Raw genomic sequence first — 19,333 nt, forward strand, 5'->3', positions numbered from 1 at the left:
TGGAATATGGGAACCAACTTTATTAGTTGACTTTATTAAACTGTTTATTACTCCGCCAAGGAACACAGGAGAGTAATGTGGCAATCAGTGTACATTTGTCCTTCTGTTAACCTGATCATCTGTGTGTAACATTACTCAAAAATGGACAAACTGATTTGGATGAAATTTTCAGGGAAGGTCAGAAATGACACAAGGACCAACTCATTAGATTTTGGCAGTGATGCAGGTTAGGGTCTAGATCCACTGATTTGCTAAAGATTTCTGTATTGTTGCAAGATTACGGCACGCCGTCACTGTAACTACGACAAGTGACTGCTACATCAGCTGCCTACTGATGATCACATAATTGTGATCCTACTACAAATCCACCACTGCAGACCTATCTGTCAGGTCAATGATAAGACTGAGCAGCCTTGGCGGAGTACTGTGCTCTCTGATTACTTTTCTTGTTTAGTACGTAACAAAAAAAAAAGTTATCCTGTTAGAGTAAATGTTTGTGAAGAGTAACATTTTGTCACAAATTTGTTGCTTTCAAAAACAAATATAAGCAATAAAATCACAATTTTAAAGTTACAGGGAAAAGCAGGATCATGTGAAGATTTTGTACTTCTGTGCTCTTACTTGCTCTCCCAGATGCACCTCCAGGCAGAACAAGAGTCTCTTATGGTCATTTCTGTCGGCTTTTCTGTTTCTTTGGCTTCATCTTTCCCTCCATCAGCAGTAGACCACAACTGCAGGCTGCTAGAGCCTGTTAAGAGTGTGCTGCCTGGATACAAAAAAACAAATTCAAGCTTTCAGGAAAGTTACCATCAAATATTTGTTTTAAAAAAGAAACATGAATCTCTATACTGCAAGAGATATCGATATGTATGTAAAGAAGCAACCAATTACTTTTTTGACATAGCTATTTATTTTTGCTATATTTGTGCTAGATTTAAAAATAAAAAAAGCAATGTAAGTACCTGTGGGGTGCCAGGCCAGGTTCCGTACCATAGACTGTAATACAAACTGACCAGTCTTCTGCCATTGGCAGTTCCATTTCTGTGCAGAAAAAAATTAAGAAAACAATTCATTTTAAATAATAGAATCAACCAGAAAAGAATAGCTTACTTCAATCACCTACTTCTAAAGATATGAGTAGCTACAAGAACTACCAGCAAAGCTACTTTCATGTGAGTCGCATGTGAACAGGCCTCAAGGAAAGCATTGTAACACCAGAGAAGTTCTACAATGAAAGAGGAACTGGGTATGTCTAAGATGGTGTAAATTCTTTCCATTCCTTATGACTATTCTTTGACTTTATGACACCAGGAGACTGTTCAGCTTTAACATTGCAAATTCATGCAGTGACCATAAATCACTAATTAACAGTGAACATGACAATGTCTGCAAGATTTACACAAATATTTATAAAATATACACATTTTTAGCAAGAATGTGGATGGGTGTCAAAATATTTGCTATTCCCTGGAGACTTTCAATGCAGCGCTTCATCCTGGTGGGTTTGGAGGAACAATATTCTGCTGTATTTCAAATATCAGGAGAACTTCAGGAGAAAGACAAGGATTAAATTTTCTGTATGATCTCATACATGCATAACTGTGACTGGAAAATAACGTGTGGGACTCACAGTCAACGATGTGTCTTTTTGATCTGGATGTTGAACAGGCTCAAAGACACACACGATGCTTCCATAGGAAGCTGCAATCTGTCAACAGAAAAAAAGACAACATGTTAGATATTAGGACATGTTTTTTGGCAAAGAATAAAAAGGTATGTTTGCAAGAATTCTACATAATTCCAAATATGAAATTTCAGTTGTTATATACAAAATTATCAATTGTTTGCCTGGATCCAGACCTTTAAATCTGTTCCTTCCACTGAGTTGACTGATTCGGATAATCAATTTCAGATGGAAACGGAATGTAACAACTTGACAATTCTGTTTGATTTCAGGCAAATCAATTTTAAGTTCATGTGATAAACTTAAACGGCATGCTTTTAAAACTGTCTCCAAACTCATGTTTCTTGTTAAAAAAAAAGCCTTGTGTTTGACAATTTAGGAAATAAATATGACTGCAGATACTTATTAGATCCTTCTTAAAGACTCTATTTGGAAGCAAACAAAAAAACGCATATTTAACTCTAGAAACCATGACATGTCTCAAGAGTAAATGAGTTTAGCGTTGAGACAACAAACCAACAATACTTTGAGCCTATAACAATTCCATGTTGAGTAAACATTGACTTGTCTACATACGCACATTCATGCATTAGGGCTACATGCTCAAGTGCTTTCCATGGGAGCCACAGTCACAATGCTAAACTAAAAAAATGGGTGAAATTTCTATGACAGTGACTAAAAGCTGTGGGTAAATAATATGTTTCCTGTCAAAAAGTAAGTGCTGTGAAAAAGTGAGTCACATGCACATGTGCAAATGTGCCCATCTAAAAATGCACAGACACACACACATATAAACCATCCAGCATGGTCACATGGAAATCATTCCAGACAGACAAACAATGGCTCAGGCAAGGAAAAACACATGTTTTTTTTTCAGGACATGTATCCTTATTCAGATAAACCAACACAGTTCACATTTATCAAAATGTAATCATATTTTAGTGAATCACATGTAACATGTTTGTGCTGTGAAAGAACAAAAGATATACATCTAGTCCAGAAAAGAAAGAAAGAAAGAAAGAAAGAAGTTCTAAAAAATGGAAGTTATACAACATTAAAGCTTCTTCTCTGTGGTTATAATAATGACTATTCTTTGGTCTCGTTTCCATAAAATCCCAAGAGAAATTTTGAGACAGCATAATGCTGTAAGAATATTTCAACTGTCATATAAAAACTCTAGTGAAATCATTTTAACTTAAGCAGAAAGAGCAATAATTTACATTGACTTAATGCCACTACTCTATGATACTGACCTAGGTGGCCTGTTCAACACCCATCCTATAGTTCTTGTATTGATTTCTAAAGAAATTTATAACCTGATACAAGTCACATTACTAGTGTCTCAAAATAATGTGGTATCTTCAGTTATAAACAACTACACTTTCAGTGTAATAAACTGGGAAGATACATGTTTCAGAGCAACAGATAATCAATCCTTACAAAATTCATTTGAAGTGCCACAACCCTTAAAGTATGAGCACACAGGATGTAGCGTGTAAACTAAATGCATTGCAAATATCACAGTGTGCAGAGGGCAATGAAGTGGAACTGGCAAGCATACTGACTTAGCACGCTTAAACAGATGCTTGACCATGCTGGAGGCATGTGAGGGTAGTTCTGGGCCAAGTGAATTGGACTAAACATCACATGAGGGGAGTGGTGAGTAGTAAAGACTAAGTGAGCAATTTTTTAAAATTTAAAAATATGTTAATAAAGCCGTTTTAACAAGACAACGACCCTCCCAATTAAAAAACAATCCCAGATTGCTTATGCCTTTATCATCAAATTTATGCAGATACATGAATCCTGGAATGCTCCTTTTGTATTTGAGCCCAGCACTGTCACTCAGTATCACACAGGAATTATGAGTAATAGTAATAAAGTAATAATAGTGAAGGACGGACTACTTTGGCTGCACTATCAAAGTTGAGAAGTACAGAAGATGAACATTAGGGGCATGCAGACAGACAACTATCTGTGATTTTACTGACAATGTGCGTGTTCCCCAAATTCTCAATTATTTTCCTTGTAACTGTTGCCATTGAAGCAATAGACAATTCAATTTGTGGGAAAAATGTTAACAAACAAGATGCCTGGCAAATACATACAGTGGGTTTTTATATTGTATTTACAAATATAATCACACACTAACCATGAGGGTCAACTGCTGAGAGAAAGTCATAGTCAAAGTTTTCAGAAGATTTTGAATGATGGTGGTGATTTATACCAAAATACAATACAATGAAACTCTGCAAGAAAACTCCTCAAAAAATTCAAACCGTCCTGAATTAGGACTAAGAGAAGGTAAAGTACTGTAAATTTGTGAGCAAGCTGTGTGCTGAATCTCAGTTCGAGGTTGTTTCTTCTTGCTTTCACTCAAATTTTAAAAATTTTACACATCTGACATTTTGTAAAGGTTAAATAATAACACGAGACAACAAATTCAAAACATAGTAAAAGCCTTTTCCTGAAATAAAGTATCTTTTATAAAGTCTTCATTCTTGCTAGCAGGAAATTTTTCAACTAGACTGACATCTGTGCCAACTTCCTTCATAAGTTCTACTGGCAGTCCTGCTAAAACAGAGAAAAACCTCAGATCCAGGTCGGCATTTGTAATCAAAACTGTTAAAACACAATAAACTACAACCTAGAGCAAGTGTAAAGTTTAGAGATAATTTATTGTCTCTGCACCACAGCAGACAGACATTTTTACAAATGTTTTTTTTCTCCTTAAAATGTAAATTCTGAAAACATAATATGTTTTGCTGGTGATAACACTTAAATTGAACACTGACAAGCTTAATCAGCATTGTGTGGACTTGGTTGGCAACAGCATGACTGTGACGGACATTTATTTATATATAAAAGTTTTGCACTCCAGCTTTAAAGGGACTGTCAATGAGAACAGCAAATGCACCTGCTGTACTACTCCCTTCTTTACCGGGTGATTTTTCTCTCCACTTACCCTTGATGACTAGAAGCTCAAGTTTATTAAACCACCCTTTGATGTTGCCAACAAATTTCTTTCCTGACAGCATGAGCTGCTAGCGCTTAACAAGATGACAAAAGAGCTTGCAAAGCAGTAATAGGTCATCTACAACAAAATCTAAAAAGAGCTCTACACATTTTAATCAGAATTCGGACAGGATTCATTAAATAAGTATGATTTCACTGACACAGAACTGCGACCTGAGGCTCCCTACTACCAGAAACCCAGTTTTTAGTGTCCTCCGCTTTTTCACATTAAATTTGGGCCTAACACGGAAGTAAAGTTAGTTAGTTGGTGAAGTTATAGGTTATCTGTTTGATCCATCCCTTAATTACAGTTTGATCTCCATCAAACCAGAGGATGGTGTTAAGGGTTGGGTATAAACATATTGCATAATAATTACATTTAGGGCTGCAACTAACAGTTATTTTCATTGTTCATTAATCTTAGAGTTATTTTCACAACTAGTTGATTAGTTGTTTTGCCTATGGAATAAATGAAAATTACAAAGGAAAAAAACAGTCAGAGCTCAGGGTAATATCTTATTTTGTCCAACCAACAGCTGAAAGCACAAAAAATTCAGTTTATACTGACAAAAAAGAGATGCATTAAACCTGTGCATTTTAAAAGATGGAACCAGCAAAAAAAAAAACGACTGAAACAACAGTCGATTATGAAAACAAGATAATTTCCTGCCAATCAACAACATTTTAATAATAATACATGTATCCTGCAATGTTTTCACACAGCACAACAGTGTCTGTAGCAAATCCTTCATCTTCTATTAAAATACGTATATAAATGAAGAATCAAGTCCCCTCAATATATTCTCAGTGGGATTTGGACTCCCTGTGATTACTGGTACATTATTTGTATATAATATTTCAAAAATGTCTGCAGATCATTCTGAGGACTCAGTAGGACAGAGGACAACTTGATGACTCTTACCTGTCCACCCTGCAGTGAGCAGTCGACACAGCCGACCTGGATGTTGCCATGTTTCGCCCCTGGGATGATTTGCAGTCGTTCAAAATCGCTGCCCAAAATCACCACATCACAACCTGATGCATAGGCCTGTCAAGAGACGTGGAGACAGCAAGAAGTCAAGAGAGATGAAGATGACACTCAGATTCATCCAGAGAGAATTGTATAAAGGGTCTCTTGAACTGCACTTGTCCTAGAAGCAGTGTCAATGCATCAGCATGCCACCACATGACAGCTCTGGAGTGCAAACAGATAAGATTAGGATTGTAAGCTCTATTTCTGTGGCTCTCTAAAGGAAATCCTTGCATGGGCTATGATTCACTGTGACTGTGTCCCCTTCAGAAGAGGACAGAGGGACACAAATGATTCTCCTATTGATCCACTCTATGAATAGCATGGAAGCAGTATCTCATTGAGTTTGCAAACGCATTCAGATGTACTGGTTTTGTATTACAGACATGTAACAAAGTCCGAGTCCTGACAAAGTACTTCCTGCAGGAACCTGTTCTTTCCCTACTATGTTAAGTCAAAAAACATCTGCTATAAAAAATGCTACTGCTCAAATATAGTGTCCTTGGTTTGCTGCCTTCATACTTCATATAATGGTTTTCATTTCTAGGCAGCAACAGTTTTTGTTTGCAAGGTTACTCAATACAATGGACAAAAAATCCATTCAGTGTACCAAAAATCATTTTGACCACCCCCTAAGAATCTAAAATGCTGGGAGGGAAATATTTCCAGAGTTTGAAATATCTTACCGTGAATGGCACATTGTTGACGCTCCCGACAGAGAAACAGTTGTCTCCCGGGTTGACAGCCCCCGTGAGGACTTGATGGAGATTCATGACTCTGGTTTACAGTCCACGTATCTTCCTTCCTCCTCTCGCCTTTTTCACAAAACCCTCCCACTCTAGGTGAGATTCATGGGGAACCAAGGGAAGGCTGTGTTCATCTTTGCCCGTGGCCTGTAATTTCACAGCAGTGTCACTACAGACTTGCTGTGAGAGAAGAAGGAATATATGTTAACAGAGGATGTGTAATTTCAGCAAGTATCAAGCCTAAACCATATTATCGACTCCTGGATATTGACTGCAAAATCATTTAACACTCAGCCCGTCTAATGTTATTAAGGAAGAAACTAATTATCTCCAAACTCTTGCTGTTGAACTATATCGTGCACACAGTGTTTTTAAGTCCAAAAGTGCATGAAGTTAGTCTCACTATGGGACAGTGATGCACAAAATACACAGATAATATATAATTAAACCTTTTTAGCAAACAGACAGCGTTTTGGAGTCAAAGCTCTTTTGATCCTCATGACCCATCTCTTGCTTTAAAACGCATGCCATTACTTGTGTCAGCTGTTTTCAAGGTTAGAGCTCTTTCGCTGAAAAATATATCAATCAGCTTGATTACTGACAAACTATTCAACATGCACAGGAACTAGAGTGACCGTCAGGATGGATAGAAACTAGAGGTGTGAATTTAAATGAGGCTTTCAAGTGCCTAAAAGGGACATGGGACAATCAAGGTGATGGTGTACTAGCTGATGTTATGTAAGTGCAATGTCACACTATCTCTGCTAGGCAATTCATTGCAATGAGAACACACTGTTGTTCTGAAGGCACACTAGATGTGCATAACTAACAAATCAGATTTAACAAAAACACAAATGCATATCTTTGTTTTACAATAGAAAACACATGAGAATACACATATCATTAGATAGTGTTTTACAGTGATTCAAAGTGATTAAGATGAGACATTGCGTGTAAAAATGAATCAATTGTGAGATTTTGGGATAATTTGCTTCTATAACATGTCTTCTTTCAGACTACTAAAGAGAAAACATTCAAAATACACATTTAGGTGTTTATCTTACTACAATTTGTGTTTACATATCAAATATCAATGATCATGGATATGTTTAAAGACCTTCATCTTAAAATGAGCTTCCACTTCTCTTCAGTAATACTTATGTACACCAAACTTTTCAGTTGTATTCCCATCTATATTCTGAAGGTTTTAACAGAAGTATTTCTTCATATATCAGTCACAGTCTGACTCAGAGGACAGTTTATTCCTAAAAACATGTCTGTTGACAACATTCTCTGATTTAAGAAGTGCTATAAAGGAATATTCCTTTGCAAAGACATTTGACTATGTCAACAGAATCAAACATTTAATGTTTAGATTTATGTTTGACAAACACATGCAAATTAGGTAATTTTGAAATATATACTTCTTCATTTGCATAAATAATCATTCAAGAATTGTTCTGCAAAACGACAGTGTCTTATTAGTAATTAGCTGGTCAAGTTTCATGGTGATAACTATTGATTCAAAACGAAACTATTCACCTACTCTATGTGCCACGGAGTTTCAAGTGTCTCTACTTAAAACTCTGTGGCACATAGAATTTCTCTTGTATTAAAGTAACAACAGACAAATGTATGTATAAAACTGCCTGTGAACAAACAGTCTTTTTCTGACATCAAATTACATTTAATACAAAAGCCCATTTTTAAAAGGGTGTAGAACAGGTGTCAGTGTGCCAAACGGGTCACCGAGGTGCAGGCTTGCTCCTCACTACAACACAGAAAACCCGGATAATCCACTTAGGTGAAAACTTATCCTGCAGTATTCGTCTACTAAACTTTGCAGCGAGCGAATTGAAGAAACAAACAGAATAAACACTGCAAATCCAAATCACATGTGGGGAAAAACTTCACCGATGTGGCTGTTTGGGCGCAAAGTATACTGTTGATGTATTAGCTACCCGTTAGCAGTAACTAGAGTCAGTTATGGCAGTTACAACACGAAATAAGAGTCCGCATCAAAGTAACTGAGAATAACTTTAGGGTGTTTAATACCTAAAGTTGGAGAAAATTAGGGTTAACTTATATTTCCTGTGTTGTGGCAACTCACGTGATAACGTTGCACACGGCAGGGCAATACAACAGCCGCTGACACCACATCTGACTTAGGTCGTGTCATTCGTTAAGCTAAATTAATGCAAGTAGCTCACTGTCTGTCTGGTTTCAAGGTTCATAAACGAGCTACATGTTTTTAAATTCTCAACCTATGACGCTAATGTAGCTGTCAAGTTTAGCTAGCCAGCAGCAGTACATGAAAGACACACCGTAACACGAGCAGCAGCAGACGAAGTAACTATCTACTTACTTTGTGCTGTTCATTTATGACATATCCTGTAGTTGTGGCGTCAACAGCTTCCTCTCTGAGCTGCTGTCTTCGGTGAACGTACCGTTAGCTGTCCAGCGCTCTCCCCAGTTAGCTAGCGTTAGCGCGCACTAGCTTGTGCAGCTCTCCTTTAGCTTCTGAGCTACGAACCCAGCTGTGAATCACTTATGACACGCATTTAATGCCCGACAGTGTCTTGCTAGCCGAGACGAGGCGCTTTCTGTTGACTTCTCGAAATGCTAACCACAAGAAGGAGCCACCCTCTCCCCAAGGCTAGCAAATAAAAGGCTTCCAGAGACGAAGCTTTTCCTTATGCTGAAGATGTGTCATGATAATGACTGTTTCGCTGCAATGCATCATGGTCCTTGTAGTTGCAAAGGAAGCACATCAAGTACCGGTCTGCAGTGCTGAAAGGTAACTAAGTAGATTTACTCAATTACTGCAATTTAGTGCAAGTTTGAAGTACTTTTACTTTACTTGCATATTGTATTGTATTGTATACGTCTTTATATTTCGATTCCGCGGCACTTTTTTTGCGGCTTTAGATTGAAGATTTTACGCCAAATATTCTACAAATTAACTTTGACAAGACACACCTGTGAAGTGAAAACCATTTCAGGTCACCTCATGAAGCTCATCGAGAGAATGACAGTAGTGTGCAAGGCAGTAATCAAAGCAAAAGGTGACTATATGGAAGAATCTAAAATATAAAACACGTTTTCACTTATTTCACACTTTTTTGTTTACTACATAATTCCATATGTGTTCATTCATAGTTTTAATGCCTTCAGTGAGAATCTACAATGTGAATAATCATGAAATGAAGATATATATATATATATATATATATACCCCTTCTAAACGTCTGGTTTAATTTCAGTAAATATTGAAATGATCCAATATTTCACCAAAAAGTCAAGGATTCTCCCTTCTCCCTTTAATCAACACATGAGCTACTGTATATTAAACTGCATATAATGTAGTTCAAACCTGAAGCAGCTACAACAGTAAGATACTTCAGCATTAATAATCTATCAGTATCGTATAAATTTGTCAGTCAGAGGGACCAAACTAATTCCTTTACTTCAATACTTTTGCTGCTAATATTTATGTACTTTTACTGAAGGGTTTTTTTTAATGCATTACTTTTACCTGAAATGGAATTTTTTTTTTTTTTATATTGCAGTACTGGTAGTTCTACTTAAGTAAAGGATCAGAACACTTCCACTTCTGCTGGTCTACAGTTGAAACGGGGAAAGTTATTATTCATCTTTGTCGTTCACACTGTTGAAAAGTGTGGTTGTGGAGAATGGCTGCAGAAATAGCTGTTGAACTTTGTTTACTCTATGTAACAGAATATTGCTCAAACCAACCTTTTGCTCTGTTCAAATAAGTGATTTAAATGTCAACATAGGGAGACATATATATATTCTTTAGGTTGGAGTACCTGTAAAAACAAACAGTAGAAATAGCAGTCACTGTCAACTTACGTTAACAGAGGACATAGTCTGTCAGTGTGTGCTACTACTGTTTCTGGTGCTTAGCTTACTATATACTGTACTACCATCACTGTTGATAATCTTGGGCACTAAATATGATTCTCATAGCTGCAGTCAAACTGTGTGTTTGAATGAGTCTCATTATTAACCTGGCTGTAAATGAATGTTTTTTATTAATTGTCTTTTCAGGAGTACTATGAAAACATTTAAGGCATTATAGATGTGTCACAAAACATTTTTGCTTAGTTATTTCATATTTTCTGCTTTGGAATATTAATAATTCATATCAAATCCTCAATATCCTTTTGCTAATACAAGAAGAGAGATATCTGTATGCCATTAAAGAAAGTAACAGACTACAAGAAAAAAATATGGGCACCAAGCCCAGTGCATGCTTAAATAATTATACCAAACAGGTGCATGTGCTGAAACAATAACAGCTGTGTAGGGGAAACTGAACTGGGTGAGCAATGCTATTCTGCATCAGGAAGATCTCTCACAGGCAGAGATTTGGCTGCACACAAATATTTCCAGATGTGCTGCCCGAGCTCTTCTACAGAAGCACACAGAAACAGGCAAAGTTAAGCACCAGCAGCTCAGAGCCTGCAGAAACCAATAGGAAAACCCACCTACAATTCAGAAAAGTTTGGTGAGGAGCGGTCTTTGTGGAAAACCCACAGAAAAAAAGCAATTCTTCACATGTGGATATAAGACAAAGATTCACATCTGCATGGAAACACAAGAACGAGAGTGCAGAAAAATGGAAGGTGTTCAGAATTCATTTTGGAAGTCGGCTGGTTCTCCAAAGGGCTGGAGAGGACTGTAAAGAGTGTTTGACAAGCAGGATTGAGGTTGCAGGTTGGAGTTGGGGATTTGGTCAGAACTACTGGACTCGTCAACACTGAGAAGTACAGCCAGAATCTTATCCATGATGCAATACCATCAGGGAGGTGTCTGATCAGTCCAGAACTCATTTTTCAGCATGACACAGTGACTCCAAAACACCAGGCATAAAAAATTTACCTTATTCTTAACATCATAGAGTCCATCTGGGATATGAAGTATGTTTATGTTATGCTCTGTCCATTTTCTGCTGGGGATCAGTATTTGTCTTTGCTGGACTAAGGCTGCAAAATCTATACATCTGATCAACAATTTATTTAATGGTTATTGAATTAAATCCCTTTGTTTTGGTCACTAGCTCTAAATTGAATCTGAATGTATCTTTTATGCCCTGCTCTTGATGATAGTGATGTAATGAGAGGTATCTGACTTTTCCTGCATTAATTCCAAATAACCACAGGGTGTCATTGTTGTTCAATACACTGGATTACTGTGACCAGTCTAAATAAATGGTAGATCTAGACAAGGATTCCTGCTATTATACAATGTTAGTTTTCAAAGTTCCTGAATGTATTTCTCTATTTTATATTCCTGCAAATATCGCAATATTACTATTTTAGTCAGGAACAACATGGTGAATGGTTGTTATTAAACTGACTGAAAGGTCTACTTTGGTGTTAAATGAACACAGCAGAATATATAATCATATATGCATGGTATATAATATTTATATCACAGCTCATTTCTTAATTCCCACTGTATTTCCACGTATTTTGTTCCAGCTGGGCAAAGCACTGCTGAACAGAGGAATGTGAATGTGGATGGGGGATGGAGGCTTCAAACTCAATTAAAGCATGTTGAGATAAATGGGACAGACACTCTCCATGACTAATTAAAAAGGCTGACATGTTAGTGACATTAGGGAAGGTTGACGACATTTAGTGATGATGAAACTGTTGACTTCCCAGTAGGAGAAGTAGGTCACAGCATTATTAAAGATGTAGCTTCATAGTATAGCCGTGCTTAATATTGCATTGCCTGTCAGTCTTGACACACACACGGATGCTGCTGCCAATTAAATTTATATATGCTATTCAGCAGATGTAAAAAACTGACATAATACTCCTTCACACAGACTTGCACACACCATCTTTCTTGGTGTAATAAAGCCCCCCTATCTCCGTTCACAATCTCAGTTTTGGCTTTGAACAACATTCACAGTGAAAATAAAAGAGAATTCTGTCTTGAACAAACTCTAGTCTGCAGAATATAAAGGATATTGCTGTTCTGGGTACTTTTGAATTCTCTGGGTTTGTGGAAGACTGCCTAGTTCTCTGCCAGCAACAATTTCTTTTTAGTGAGGATATCTAAAAAGAAAAAAATAGCGATGCTCTGTTCTACACTCAGAGTTTAGGGTAGGTTGGTTATGTGTTAAGTTAAAAACCCTCTAGTGCTGCAACATGCACGGTGAAAAAGACAGCAGTTACTGAATTACTGGCTAAAAGGTATTGTCTTGTGTAAAGAATTTGAAGTAACAGTGAGCATCGTGTACTTTCAGCCTCAGCTGCTATTTCTGTGGCAGGACAGGGAGCTAAAAGTTAGGAGAGGTCCTAAATATATCCCATTGCTGTACAAGATATATTTGGTCACATCTCTCAAAAAAACGACAAGATTTCTATTGGGGAGGAAATGGGCAGCTTTAAAATAATAACAGTAAAAATATACAACGGATAGAATAGAAAGTAGACAATAACTGTGATGGTTGCTGCGAAGATTTATACTGGCATGCTTTATTAGACTTTAACCCCAATATAATTTATAATAAACACTGATGCATTTGTATTATTTCAGCAGCTATTTAACAGTAGTAACAATGAATGGTTTGCACATCATTTTTTGTGCTTTGTTTTTTCTACTGTAGCCTTGTAGACTTGATTATATTTTGATCTAATGGGAAAAAAAAAATATTTTTAATGATGGACCATAGAGAAGAGTTTTAATATTTTTACATATTAAAGACAAGACACAAGAGGGCAGTATTGAAACATAGTAAAAACGATTCTCCATTGTCAAGGCACTGCAATTTAGCCTTACTGTCTAAACCTGCATTAATGCTGCTGCAAATATCCTATTGTTGCAAGGAAAGTAGGTGCCGTGTTGTGAATAGAAATGCATTTACAGCTGGTGAAAAATACCCCAAACCAGTGGCCTGCTCATTTTTAACAATCATGTAAAATTTATTTGCAAATTACGCCAACATAAATCTTGATTATCAAGTTTGGGTCCCGCTCCAGATACTGTGAACTGAGCCCCAGCTGCTTTGGAAGGTTGAATAAGTCCTTCCTAATGCATAATCCATGAGTTTTTATTTTTCCCTTGAAATGTGAGTTGCCTCTTTGAAGTGCTTTGTGGTATTATTATATACAGTTGTTTGACGAGTAATAATGTTGATGTCTTGTATGAGCTGTAATTACTGGATCTGGAGGTAGGAGGGCAATGCCAAAATGGGCTTGAAGTTTCAGTGTGGCCATGTTCTTTGATGTTTCGAGGATGGGGGTTAAAGGGGGGGGAGTGAAGCAAGGCAGCTTTTCCACCGGAGTAAATACCCACTGGTTGCTGAACTTAGTCTGACAGACACGGACATGAGTAACTAACCATAACGGAGCATAATGGCAAATAAAACAACTGTTCTTTTGAAGAGACTAGCCATTTAGCATTTGGCTTCAGTAATCACAAAATGATAAATAGTCTCATCTCGGAGTCATTATGTGTATCCTTTAAACACTCTTTAAATGATAAGCCTTCATTTGGATGTATATGTATAAAATTACGCTGAGAGGGATAATGGGCTTTGTTTGTGCTCAGTAAACCAAACCAGCTGCACTGCACTGCATGATAATATTGTTTTTGTTGGTGCCATCTCTGGCAGACTTTCTGTGTTTGTAATCCACCAGCTCTCCGTCCTCTGTTCTATAATTTCAACACTGTCCTTCATTTCTGCGTAATACACTGACCTGGGTGAAAGCGTCCTTGGCTGTGAACATTGAGTCAACTGGAGGTGTGTTTATGTGTGTGTGTGTGTTTTTGGCTGTCAGCATGTGTGAAGGCCTGCGTACATCCGTGCATGTGTCCATCTGCGTGCATGTGAAACACACATGCGTCACCGCAATGAGGTGTCTATGAGTGTATCTGCTGTGTGTTTTTGAGCTGCTCTCAAGCACAGTCACCCTGCAGAGGTGACTGTGAAACGATGGGAACAGACATTAACAGCAGAGGATGAGGGGTGAGCGGGCAGCCGGCAGGATATCCCATCACATTAGGAGTTCTGCTGCACCCACTTCCTTCAACTCTTCCCAGCAGTTGGATCCAGGAAGAGGTCAGGAGGGGTCAGTTGAGCTCCTCCCTCTGCCATTATCCTTCCATCACCTGCCGTCTTCTCTGTGCCGACAACAGAACTTTCTCTTCTGTCTCCTTACCCTTTACTCTTGACACCAGCTTCAGCTGTTTATAGCCCTTTTCTTCTGGTGTGACTCTTGCTTTTATGATTTTCACATCTTTTTTCCCTCCATCTGTTCCCCAGTTTTCTCCTTTCTGAGCCTTTTATGTGTCTTTCTGCTCTTTTGATAGCCCTGCATCAGCCCTCAATTTCCTTCTGCCACTTTTTCTCAGAGAGAACTTAGGGGTCCTTTTTTTGCTGAGAGTTTTTGTTGAGTCTGCAGCTGATCTCTAGATTACAACACAGATACACCGAGTGCTGCTTTCACCGACAGCCTAGAGATTGAACCAAATTCTTTCAGAATAGAATCTCTGGTGAGTTTTTAGCAAGAGAGGAGAAGACTAGCTGTGTACCGAGATCCTAACATAGCCTAATGTGTGTCAAAAATACAGCTGAAATCTGGGGCAAGTGGTAATGCAATATAGATGTTATGTCATTATGAATATTTCATGACACACAACAATGAACTGTAATAGAATAATATATGGGTATTGACTAAAATGAGCAACAGAGGTGATAATTTGATGTCTTCATATTCTGTGTAATGCAAATTTCAAGTGAAATCTTTGAGCCATCAGAGCAAAACAAGCCTGGCGCCTCAAAACAGAGCAAACCACAGTGACGTAATTCACTTTTTTAAACTGCTTCAATATTTCAGCATGCTGGTCAAATATTTCAGCAGAAGCTCCATTTGTAAGTATACTGATCAAAACTGGAAATTGCTGATTTGTGCCTTACTTTGAAAGTCAGAAAGTTGTACACATGCATTCTTTATTCTGTAGATTTCTCCTCGTTTTGAGCAGTAATTTGCTCAACAGTTTGGAGTGTATTTGAGCTGTATTTGCAAAGATATGTTCTGACTTTCTTTGAGCTCAAGTCTCTTTATCATCAGATACTTTGGCATCATTCTTTGTCTGGCTTCTTCATCCTGTCTGAGGAAATGTGGAGTGAACTTGCTTAATGAGCAGACAAGAATATTTTTGCATGATTTAAACAGAGATCACAGAGCGGACGTCCAGAACACATCTCTCTCAAACAACGCGCATCTGATAACAAATCAGATACAGTCTGGAGATGAAAAACATTTACCATTTGAATTTTTTCTATCTACTGTCACAATAAACTAGACTCACATATGTCCAAACTCGATGCATGTGAAAAAGATTCAAAGTTGCAGAGCTATTTGTAAATACTTTCTGTCACCTTTGCTTAAATGATCCGCTATTTAGATGGCTGTCCTACCTGTAAATGCTAATTGTTATATCCAGTTCACTTCTCGAATCAGGAATCACCTCACGTTTAAAGCACTAAACTCTCCCTGGTTTCTACAACATCAAATTATCTGTTAGTAGTTAAATGTGCGATCCAGCATTTACGGGCTATGGCAGATTGTTGAGTTATAGCTGTTGAATCTACCTGTAATGGCTCTGGTTGGACCATTATCCTCCATGATATCTGGTTATTATCCCTGTCTGATTTATGCTGCTTCTGTCGACCCTCACCCACAGTGACCTACATTCACTTTCATCTCACCCATCAATCATTTAGCAGTTCAAAGCTAAGGTCTGTCTGTGGAGGAACGCAGAGGGCTTGATCATAATGACATTAATTCTCATATGACACTGTAAAAAAAAAAGTGTATCTAAACGTGTTTTCGCTGTACCGCTGCAGATAAAAGGAAATGCAAACTACAATACATCAAGGGATGATAAACACGGAGCAGACTGTTTTGACAATCATCCTCAGTGAGAGAAATTATCCAGCTGTTATCAGGGCCGCAAGTACAAATCGTGTGGTTTTTCAGGGCAAAGTCCAGTTTCAGCCAATTCTTTTCCCTCCTACTGTTCCATGGATCCGAACCACTCAACCCCAACCGGCCCCAAAACAACCACAACACAGGAAATAATAATAACTCCAACAGTAATGATACTAGAACATGTGCTGATTGCAGCTCTGAAAACATTTTATTCATGCACAGACAAAGAGACACGGAGACATGGACGGGCAGACAGAGTGCCCACGAGAAGGAAAGACAGAAATTCCCTGGACTGAAAAATAGATGAGCACTATAGGTGTGTAAGCAGAAGCTGGATGACTTATTCAGGAGGGGCTGTGTGTACATGTCATTAAATCAGTTGCCATACTCAAGGTGCAGCTAAAGTTGGAGAGAGGGGAGAGACCTGAGACACCAGAGTCAAATCTGGATCTAGATTTGGATCCAGATCAATGGGCAGAGATGAAGATGGGGAATAATAATATGCAATGTCAGGGGAACATCTGTTTCCACTTTGTATGCCATTGTAGTTCTCCAGAGCGATGCTGCGATCTGCAGCATCATTTCCTCATAAAATCAATTGCACTCAACACCTGATATGCATTCGTAGGTGCAACAAGGTACACTACTGTACTGTACACAAATATCGTGCTTGCTCATGTAAGCTGAGCAAGGAGACGAAGGTCAGCTATACTTCCTGCAAAAATATGGGATAGAATATAAAAACTGGGCAAACAAGGTTGTTCAGAAATCAGCAATTACTCATATTGTTGCATTAAATTACACAGATGATGCAAAACATTATGAGTCCACACAGATGATGGAAATAAGGTTGATTATCTCTTAACACTGCTGCATGTCAAATCCTAGGATATCTAGTAGAAATAAGGTGCTTTGTGTATCTTCCTGAAAAATGCAACCGATATAAACAGACTTACATCTCAACATTGCTGTGTGTTGGTCACAATGGACAAATACTAGAGAAAAACTGACAAGGTAAAGGGGGGAGTTGCCAAAGTGGGGGTGTGACTCTTGGGCACAGAAATGGGCAACTCCCACTTTCGGATTGACCATCCAATAGATTTGAAATCCCTGTACAACCAATTATCCAATGGCAGTTCGATACCTGGTACAAGTTGAATGCCTGTGTTTTCCTCAAGTCTTTGTCTGTTTTGACTCTGATGAACACACACTAGTGTTGAAATGTTGGTCTGTTTGCACAATAACAGGCTGTGAATTAAGCACTCCTGGAATATATCAGTTAACAGTTGGTTCTTAAAGTCAGCGTGCTGGATATGGGAGATATATTAAGGTGTAAAGACCTGAGAGGCTTTAATTAACCCTAAATCACAGTTTCCAGACAACTGGCTTGGAGCATCTTCAAGACAGCAAGGTAGGAACAAACCATGAACTGGCAGCAGGGTGGTGGAGGTCTGAGTCTGATCCATGGTGGCTCCAAGTCACAACTTACAGGACTTAAAGAATCTGCTGTGCACAGTATTTGAACCAGATTCCACAGGACTCCCTCAGAGGTCTTGAATCGAAGCTTTTATAGGTTGGCAGCACACAAAGGACCCACAGCATATTAAATAGTAGTCATGATGTTTTTTGTGACGTAGATCCACCTTCAAAATCATTTGCCTTGTCTGATTTCAATTATTTCACTTTCAAGCAAGTACAACCAGTTCCAGTTGAACCAGCATCTACTGAAGCTGTGTCTTAACTCTGAAAATGGGAAAAGAATTCACGTCAGCATAAAATAGATACGTTGCCATAGATGAACCTGAACTTATAAATTAGTTGGAGCGAAGGTTTGTTTGGCCTGTTTTCCTTCCACAGTTTGTCTGGCTCAGTGCTGTGACTGGGCCCATAGGAGCAGGGCCAAAAAAATTGCTCCAGCCCATTAAGAAAAAAAAGAAGCAATTTAACACATGAATTATCACCATGCAAAGCAGCAGCACACATTCTCAACACTTCAGTTTTAAATTGTATATCACACTGGAACATCTGGAACAGAAATGTAATTTTTTAACATGCTTATTTTGAAATAGTGACTGGAGATATGTTATTGTCTTTAAAGAGGCTTGGGGACTCAATCTGAACTTTGGATAAGCTGCCACACATGCCATGAAAGAGTGAAAAGAGTTCACATCTAAAGGAAAAAAAATTGAAAAGGATAAAAAAAGTGTTGAAATATGAACTACTAGTAATTGAATTAGATATTCTAATTTAAAGGCTCAAGGCAGTGTGACTCCTGCCCTCATTGAGTAAACAATCATTTATCACTTGACTGAAATTCCTCATTTACTTGGCACAATGACTTCCATTTGAAGTATTTATGTATTTTCTAGAAAATCCCAATAAAATAGCCTTCCGTTTGCAAAATATGATCACAGACATATAAAAATGATTCCACCAATACTAGCATTTGGTTATGCAATGTCAAATTTTGTTAAGCTGAAGTATCGCTGTTTCTTAACTTCCAGCTCCATTTGCAGCTCACGTCAACAAATTCACTCCCTCTTCCAAACATCACCGGCAGCATGACGTCCATTTGTGAGGTAGAGGAGGGAGTGAAGAGGACATGGATGCACATGCACAAGCACTCAGCCCCCCACCCACACACACACACACACACACACTTATACATGCATGCACACCGAATCCCATCTGAGATTCTAAAGACTATGCTCTCTAACTGTCACTCCTAGTTACAGACCTATCATGCAGAAATGCTGACTTATTCATGGCTTTCATACAAACCTGGATGCACGGAGGAAACTGAAGCTGGCTGGGGCGAGGCCCAGCAGGCAGCTGTGTGTCTCTCTCTGTGTGTGTGTGTGTGTATGTGTGTGCGTGCATG

The 19,333-nt window shown here is 38.2% G+C and overlaps 1 protein-coding gene across 2 annotated transcripts in view; it reads right to left on the reverse strand.

The window, feature by feature from the left end:
* Nucleotides 1–9,204, reverse strand: part of LOC111564720 (dmX-like protein 1) — a 54,698-nt gene extending 45,494 nt beyond the window's left edge. For both annotated transcript variants that reach the window (XM_023264483.3, XM_023264482.3), the window contains exons 1-6: nt 8,841–9,204; nt 6,416–6,655; nt 5,622–5,747; nt 1,631–1,708; nt 963–1,041; nt 622–766 (exon numbers count right to left, since the gene is read on the reverse strand). In XM_023264483.3, the coding sequence (XP_023120251.1) occupies nt 622–766; nt 963–1,041; nt 1,631–1,708; nt 5,622–5,747; nt 6,416–6,502 (515 nt within the window). In that variant the 5' untranslated portion in view covers nt 6,503–6,655; nt 8,841–9,204. The remainder of the gene's footprint in view (nt 1–621; nt 767–962; nt 1,042–1,630; nt 1,709–5,621; nt 5,748–6,415; nt 6,656–8,840) is intronic.
* Nucleotides 9,205–19,333: the final 10,129 nt, after the last annotated feature.

Source organism: Amphiprion ocellaris, chromosome 6 (genome assembly GCF_022539595.1).
Source record: "Amphiprion ocellaris isolate individual 3 ecotype Okinawa chromosome 6, ASM2253959v1, whole genome shotgun sequence".
Lineage (NCBI taxonomy): Eukaryota > Metazoa > Chordata > Actinopteri > Pomacentridae > Amphiprion > Amphiprion ocellaris.